This window comes from Mus caroli, chromosome 6, assembly GCF_900094665.2.
Source record: "Mus caroli chromosome 6, CAROLI_EIJ_v1.1, whole genome shotgun sequence".
In the NCBI taxonomy this organism is placed as follows: domain Eukaryota; kingdom Metazoa; phylum Chordata; class Mammalia; order Rodentia; family Muridae; genus Mus; species Mus caroli.
In genome coordinates, this window is record NC_034575.1 from 87,034,544 (window position 1) to 87,043,120 (window position 8,577).

General features: G+C 51.7%; 1 protein-coding gene across 1 annotated transcript in view; it reads right to left on the minus strand.

The window, feature by feature from the left end:
- Positions 1-2,557: 2,557 nt before the first annotated feature.
- Positions 2,558-8,577, minus strand: part of Nup210 (nucleoporin 210) — a 105,995-nt gene continuing 99,975 nt past the window's right edge. The window contains exons 34-38 of the mRNA XM_029478233.1: positions 8,148-8,398; positions 6,688-6,904; positions 5,344-5,439; positions 5,182-5,265; positions 2,558-3,964 (exon numbers count right to left, since the gene is read on the minus strand). Coding sequence (XP_029334093.1) covers positions 3,867-3,964; positions 5,182-5,265; positions 5,344-5,439; positions 6,688-6,904; positions 8,148-8,398 — 746 coding nt within the window. The 3' untranslated portion in view covers positions 2,558-3,866. The remainder of the gene's footprint in view (positions 3,965-5,181; positions 5,266-5,343; positions 5,440-6,687; positions 6,905-8,147; positions 8,399-8,577) is intronic.

Consider the following 8,577-nt stretch of genomic DNA (forward strand, 5'->3'; position numbering starts at 1 on the left):
TTTTTTGTGAAACAAACATTTTCCCCTTATTTTCTCAGGCCAGGAAGATGGTTCAGAGAGCAAAGGTACTTGCTGCCAACCCTTGGTGACCTGGGTGACTCCCTAGACCTCACATGATGTAAGGACAGAACCACTGCCTTCTAAGTTGTCCTCTGACTCCCTCAAATAGATAGATGTAATAACAAGATATTCTTCTTTCTCATTTGGTGAATAATTTCCTTCTGGCCACATGGTCTTCCTGAGCAGTCGCTTTGCTTTCTCAGGTATGATGGGGACAGAACACCTGAGACTCATCTGTCCATTCTACCACCATGGGGTTTTCTGTCCATGGCAGAACCTTGGGACAGAACTTTACCACATCTACCTATCACATAGGCCAACATGCACCTCTNCCGGGTAGGAAGACCTACAAACATTCTCTGGAGAGGCAGCCACATGGGAAGCCCAAGAGGCTGGAAAGAGAGATGCATTCTGCCACTTGCGTCTTCTTGGTGAAGCCATCTGCTAAAGGCCACTTTGCTGGTCAAGTGAGCACTGCAGTGAGACAGACCTGCATTCCTGCCCCATCTCCAGGTCCCAGGTGTCCTCATCAACTTAGATACTACTGCTCAACCCTGTCCCCATTTCAGACTCAAGATGAAGGGTTTTTAGCCAGCAGTGTGCTGCACAGTTTTTTTGGTTTGTTTTGTTTGTTTTTGTTTTTGTTTTTTTTTTTGTCAATATGATACAAGTTAGTCATGTGGGAAGAGGGAAACCTTGAGAAAATGCCTCCATCAGATTGCCTGTAGGCAAGTATGGTGGGGCCATTTTCCTGATTGATGTGGGAGGGCCCAGCCCACAGTAGGGTTTGCTACCTGGGCGTGCGGTCTTGGAATGTAAAATAAAATAAAATAAAAAAGGCTGAGCTGCGAAAGCTCTGGAAAACAAGNCAGTAAGCATTGTTCCTACATGGCCTTGAGTTCCTGCCCTGATGCCCCTCCGTGATGGACTATAACCTATAAAATAGGTTATAAAATAAATAAACAAACCTTTTCCTCGTCAAGACAGTCTTCATGGAGTTTTAACACAGCAATAGGAAGCAGACTGACCCCCAATGTGCCAAACAGGTGAGCATGCAGACAAAGAGCAACAAACACTTGGAGGGTTAATTTTTGTTCAAACAAGAATTTGAGAGAAAAATACCTCTTTGCAATTCTGTACTCTTGGTGCTAAAAGCATCTCCTAGCACCTTCAGGCAGTGAGAGCTGCTCTGCTGGCTTCGGAATCCAGTGGAGCTGTGTGGGTCCCTCCGGGCTGTCAGCATGCCCAGTCAGGTTTGCTAGTACAGAGATCTGGCTGTGTTCCCCCAACGTGCTTTGAAAGGCTGCTGGCCCCTGGAGAAAGGGAGCTTAATGGCCAGCACTTATCAGGACCCCAGTGTTCCAGGTGGAGAGAAGGAGGAAGCCCAGTGCCCCAGAACAAAGGTGGCTGGTGGACACTNCAATCCTTTTGCTTCATCTGGGAGGAGCCAGTGATCAGCTTCATGGCATCTAGAGGCACCCAAGATATGACCATTCATTGCACTCACTAGCCACAGGACAGAAGTGGCTCCGACCTTAGTGATGGAGATGGTGAATTTGCCTGTTGAGCCCTGAGAAGAGCGCCTTCAGTCATTAGGAGACAGGAGTTTCGTTCTGTTCTAGACCCTGCCATGTCTGGATGTGATGTCCTTGCTCCTTGGATCCTGGTAGCTATCTTTTGTTTCAGAGGGGTCTTACCTGAGGGCAACACCAACACCGTGAACCAGGCAGGCATGCGTACAGTAGGTACAATACCAATCACACTCAGCAATCTGATAATGCTGTCTAGATCTTCTCGTGTACAGTGTCCTGAGGAGCTATGAGAATGACACCCGTCACCACTCACTCACACGGAGGTCCGATTTGGGAAGTGAAGTGGTGGCCATTTGGTGCTCTNAGCATGGGCAGTGCTGTGGAAGCAGGTCCCTGAGTCTGAGGAGCCCCTACTCCCCTCTCCTCCCACTTCCAATGTGGCATGAGGCAGGGAAAGAGGGAGAGAAAAAAGCACAGGGAGACAAGGGCACAGAGCAGGGCCTAGCGGAATCCTGTTTTGGTGTGACAGGGCAGGTCCCATGAGGAATGTGACAGGGCTAGTGCTGGCTAGGGTGGGGCCCATGAGGGCTCCGAGAAGGCAGGCCAGACCAAGGGCGTGTGGTGGGGGAGGGGGGCAGAGAACTGGTCCTTTGAGGTGTTCAAGATCTTGGGAGTATAGCTGGGTGGGGGGGAGGGGGAGGACAGAGAAAGGCCATTTTAAGGGGAAAGACAGACATTATAGATGACAATGAAGGAAGGAGAAGGAAGAATGACAGGTGCCTGAGAGGACTGGCAGGAAGTGGAGGGAAGGGAGACTGTGCGGTACTACTGCAGACAAGGTCCTGCTACTGACCCTGTCTCCAGGGTAGAGAGACCCCNTGGCCAGAGAGGAGGTAAGGGCACCANTGGAAACAGGCCATCATAGTAAACACCCAGGCAGAGTCAGTACAAGAACCACCGCATCCTTAAGAAACTACACAGAACTTTATTAAACAAATGCAGGGAAGACTCCATTAACAGCTCTGGGGGGAGATTGAGCGGCCGGCTGGGCACAAAGACTCTATCCCCACCTCCAGAAAGTCTATCCTGTGGCTCAGCCTCAAAGGATCACACATGACCTTCAAAGGCAAACAACTCTTGGTGACGTGGTGCCCATACACGTCCACTTGGAGGTGAGTCTCTGGCTCGTTCTGACAGCACCACAGCACCTGGACCTGAAGCAGAGGCCATGTCCCTGAGCTTGGACATGAAGACGCATCGTATTCCCAAGGCATCCTCTTCTGTTCCTGGGCTAGGGAGGTGAGTGCTGGTGGCAGAGGAGGAGGAGAGGAGGGCCAATCGGGTGGCTCAGATCCGCTGAGGTACTGCATTCTGTCTTCCAAGGCAGATGAGCAGATGACATTGGGTCTCTCTGCTCCACAAGTCACAGCAGCATCTCAGAACAAACCCAGAGATCAGAAGATCCCTGCCAGNTACAGGGCAGGGCCGATGATGCTGTGGCTATTTCCAAGCCGCCTCAGGGAGAGCGAGAGGTATTCCAANACTGGTGACAGAAGCCCTTCTGCTGAAACAAGACCTCCCGGGGCTCTGAAGGGAGGACCACTCTGCTGAGGCTCAGTAACTATCACAGTAAGAAGGCTCAGTCAGCACAGGGCTCTGGGCATGGTGTCCCCTAGGGGACATCCACATCTGCTTGCCCCCCACATTTCCTAGCAGCAGTAGGATAAGGAGAAGAGTGAGTTTTCATGAAAAAAAAAAAAAAAACAAAAAAACCAACAACAAAAACCCACAAAAAAGGGCTGGTGTGCGCATGTGCCAATGGACAAGCAATTGCCAAGCAGGTATGAAACCCTGGGTTCTATTCCAAACACCACAAAAACCCCAGGAGTAATGAGAAAATCCTTTCCCTGAGATCACTACAGTGACATTATCTGTAGATGATGTAGAAACAGCTCCCAGTACTCAAAAGCCATGAACAGGGAAGCGAGCTTCCTCGAGCAGAACAAACACAAGATTAAGCAGCACCCCCAAACCCTGCACACCACATGAGAAGGAGGGAACCAGGAAGCCCTGGCCCTCAAGACTGGGAAAGAGATTTAAAAGCAAACAAATTAAAATCCCTTGCTTGTGTGAATCAGGCAGTGATTCAGCACGGCCAGGGCAGTGAGGATGGCCTCGGGCCCAGGCGTGGTCTCACCCCGGTGTGAAAATGACAGTGACCCTTCTATCCAGGTGTCAGTTCAGCCGTGTAGTAATACCAGCCCTGCACATTGCCTAGTGAGAGGCATAGGCTGGGCTCCAGAGCCCTGAGGGAGGGCTGGCTTTGCGACCAGAAGGCAGTGTGTTGAAAGCAGCCGGAGATGAGGCAAGATCTGGGGAGGAAAGGGACGTGAGCATGAAGGAATAAATAGCCAATATCCCCACTATACTCCTCAGTGTGTGCCCATGGCATGCCAGGGGCTTATACGTAGGGCAGCAGAAACTGACAGGGGCAGGGGAGGCACGGGAAAGTCCACTGCCCAACCTGTGCTTCTGTACCCAGCAGCCTTCTGTCTCCAATGAATACCTTATGAGCTAGCGTGGGCTAATCCTGTGGAGGGTGTGGATGAGATTTACTGGGATGTGTAGGGTTCATAAGTATTTATATCCACTTAGCCTGGAACATGACCTCTGACCTTCCTGAGCTCAGTCAGAGTAGTCTGGGGTGGGTCACATGACACATCCTGCTATCTCTCCACGGAGCCCAGAGAATGGAAGAACCAGACTCTTGAGCACAATGCTATTGTAACAAGGACCTGGAGGCAAGTGAAAGGAACTTAGTCACTAAGACCCTCCCTATGGTAACTTCAACAAACACTAGGAGGAAGAGTCAGAAAGGACTGCAGCAGAACAGCTGTGCACCAAGCCAAAGCCATGAGGACAGCTAACCACCCAGCATGCTAGGATACTCAGGAGTCCTGACTTCAAGACCAGAGACAACAGGAAGAGGCTCTGATAACAGGGTGTGCATGCGTGCGTGTGTGTGCACTTCTGGCCATAAAACTGTCCTCTAACACTAAGATGAGCAGACACTAGCTCCAGGGCCTCTTACACAGGCCAAATGGGAGTCAGGAGACAAAGGGCTACTGGGCACTGCCCAGTTCCAGAGGACTCTTAGAGAAAGGAACCCCAGGAACTGTAGAGGGTGACCAAGACCTTAGGTCATCACAGACCAATAGATTACTGAAAGCAGTGGGCTTTCCGATCTTTCTCTGTGGGAGTATCTCTCATGAGGACAGCGTAGAGTCTCCATCCTCCCATCCCAACCTGACCTCTCAGTGGTAGCCCTGCCTGTCTGTTCTGGAATTCCCCTGCGTAGACAACACTGTCTCTACCAACTCCTCCCATCCCACAGCCTGCTGGGGATGGATGCCTCTGAGTCCGNGTGACACCCTTGTCCCCTGGCACATTTGTCCCTGGGGCTCAGCTCTGTCTCCTTTGCTCTGACACAGGCTGTGAAATCTAGGGTTCAGGGCCTGGATCCCACCCTTTCCCAGGAGATGACTCTAGTGGAGGCGTTCTAGGCTATGCCTGTGGCTGAGGTACTCACAGTGGGGGCTGTGCTGAGGGCTGGCACGGGGCGTGAGGGCCAGGGGTGAAGNAAGTTCCCGGGGTGCACAGACTGTATGGTAGGCTGCAAGAGTAGAGGCTGGTGAGAGTGAGTAGGGTGAGAGGGTGTGGGGTGGAGAAAGGGGTATGAGGTTGGCCTCACCTATAATGGTGACTGCTGTCCCAGCCAGCAGAGCAAAAAAGGTGAAGAACATGACTTGATAGGAGTCCAGGAAGTGTGACAGGAGGCTGGCTCCATCTGCAACAGGACAAAGACAGACATCAAAATGCCAGAGCCATAGCTGGGTCCCCTGAGGGCCTGTGCCACTAGACATCTGCATGGTTCACCATGTCCTACTGCCTGGGATGCAGGGGCGAGTCTGTCTTAGATGTGAGGTGTCTAGACAAGGGCAGCATCTCCTTCTGTCTCCCCTGGCCATCTCTGTCCTTTCCAGAAAGTATCCTTAGGTACCAGCTTGGCACATCAGGTTTTNGTGTCCTTTCTGTCAAGGAGGCAGCNAGGTTGTTCCAAAGAAAGAGAGGCAGTTCTGGAAGATGCCCTGTGAGCTTTAAAGCTTGAGCAATTGGTGGGCCAGAGGCTCACAGAATAGGAGCTCCTGCTCTGACTCCTTCCTAANAGCCCCAGGGTGCAGGTGGGCAGCACTTCTGCCCCAAAGCTATCCACCTCTGTGGAGTGGCCTGAATCCCAGATCCCTGCTGCCTATGTCACAGTGTTATTACACTCTCTACTTGTCCCCAAGTANTTCCTGGTAGAGAGACACCAGACTGCAAGGCCCTCACTCCATGCCCTGCATCCTCTGCATGCCCACAGGCAGCTGAAGCAGGACAAGTCTGTACACAGCTGGGTAGGAAGTGAGTAGCTCCTGGCATCAGGAGGGCCCTGAGCAAAGAACTGTCCTCACACTGGACTTCCTGGGGCAGTCGGGCAGGAGTCCCAGTCATGAATAATGTTACTTCTCCATAGGCCAACACATGTCTGGAGAGTAGGTTGGAGGGAGGAGAGTCTAATCCTGTGTTAACCAAGAGGTGATGCTTGACGGGCAGTCTGAGACAGTTGAGGACATAGGTCAATGGGAAATGACATTGTATGCAGAGTAAACAGTGATGCCAATGACTCTGACTGGGGTCTCGTGTTCCAGAAACAGGCAAGAAACAGGTTGGTGCTGGATCAGGAAGCNTAGGGGGAGGCGAGTTATGAATGGGCAGGAGAGACCATATGGGTCTCAGGGGTCACTGCAGGGATGTGGGCTTTACACTTGAGAGATGGAGCCATGGCAGGATTTTGAGCACAGGGCTTTGCTGAGGATGTGGTGACAAGGGAAGTATTGTGGCACTGGTGACAGAAAGAGACTGCCACTTTGAGAGACATTTTTTGTTTCTGACTTGTTCAACTTTCACGCTGTAGGTGCCCACCAATACCCAAGGCCCCCTGCCCCAGCTTTCCCTGTCCAGATCTGGGTCAGTTGATGTCTCATCTATAACTCACAGGGACCAGGCCCACGACGATCCAACACAAAGGCCACAGTGACTGGAATGGTGATGGCCTGGTTAGTGGCAGGGCTGGAGAAGGTCAGGGCAGTGGACAGAGGGCCCTGGCTGCCAGCTGTGGGATCCAAGATACCAACTGTGTACGTGATGAAGCTGGGCAGCCCAAATGACTTCTCTTTCACGAAGGCTAGCACTGCCGGGGATCCGGATTTCACCTGGGAAGAAGGCAGTGCTGAGGAGGCATGCTCTGCAGGGAGTGCACACTGTAGTGTCCCACAGGTGGGACNGCAGGTGTCCAGCTCATCTCTGGACACACCCTTCTAACCACATATGCTGGACTTCTCTCCCAGGACCAGGTGGGCCCTGATACCCTGAAGCATGACCCACATTCAGAATCTGCTAAAGAGGGCATGATCAATATTACTGAATTCTAGTTGAGCATAAAAATGTTAGCCAACCCAAAGTAGCACCTAAAACCAAGTCCCCACAAAGCAGCATCTCTAGCCCATCAGGCTGCCACAGCAACTATATACCTCGTCTTCTTCTCTTGTGAGCAGTTAACCACAGCAAGACAAGAGAAGCAGGCTACAGGGTTCCTCCAACCACACATCAGAGCTCTCCCTGTAGGCTTGTTGGACTGAAGCCTCAGAGGCCAGTCATATATCAGCCAGAAGAAAAGGGGAAGAAGGAGACAAAGAGGAGGAAGAGGAAGAAGATGAAGAGGAGGAAGGGGGAGGGAGAAGAGAAAGAGGGGAGGAAGAGGAAGAAGGGGAGGAGGAGGAAGAAGAGGAGGAAGAGGAGGGAGAGGGGAGGAGGAGAAAGAGAAGGAAGAAGAGGAGGAAGAGGAGGAGGAGGAAGAGAAGGAAGAAGAGGAGGAAGAGGGGAGGAGGAGAAAGAGAAGGAAGAAGAGGAGGAAGAGGAGGAGGAGGAGGAAGAGAAGGAAGAAGAGGAGGAAGAGGAGGAGGAGGAAGAGAAGGAAGAAGAGGAGGAAGAGNAGGAAGAAGAGGAGGAAGAGGAGGAGGAGGAGGAAGAGAAGGAAGAAGAGGAGGAAGAGGAGGAGGAGGAAGAGAAGGAAGAAGAGGAGGAAGAGAAGGAAGAGGAGGAGGCAGAGGAGGGGAGGAGGAGGAAGTGACAGTAACTGTAAAGCGTGTACAGCAGTGGCCTATCCCAACATGGAACAGGGTACCCTGAATCAGAATGCACTAACTCCTGCACTAACTGTACAAAGCACATTCTAACCCTAATCACTAACCACAGCCGCTAATCCTAGCCTCTAATATCTTACACTGTTAAGCCCAACCTTTAACACTAAGCCTAGTCTGTAAACCAGGCAACTAAAAATATTTCTACCTTTAAGCCTGAAGCCAACCCTCGTCTGAGCCCTAACCCTAGCCTCACAACTCTAAATCCTAACCTGAACCAGCTCTGGCCTGACCCAAAGCCCCCACAGCAGCTTACCTCCAAGTTTTCCAGAATCTCCACAGCACCAAAGACTTTGACCTCGGCGCTGGTATAGTGGTTGCTCAAAAGGATTTCTGCCTGGTTGGCATAGAGCCCTGGACTGAAGGGGACCTCAGCTCCCACCTTCTCTACAGAGGTATAGCTGCTGGGGATGGAGGCGGTGACTGCCAGTGATGTCTTCTTCATGTTCAAGTGCTTCAGTTGCTTATCTGTCAGCCTGTGCATAGTAACCGAGCAGAGGTACTGGCCTNTGGAGAGAAGTCTTGTTCTTATATGTGTGCACAGATCCCCCACCTTGGCCCTACTCTATGACAAGGGAACTCCAAGACACACTTGAGAGACAGCTAATAAGCTACTTCCTCCAGGAGTCCTCCTAGGAATACCCCTTCAGAGCCCCGGGCCAGCCTGGACACCTTCTCTGTAACCA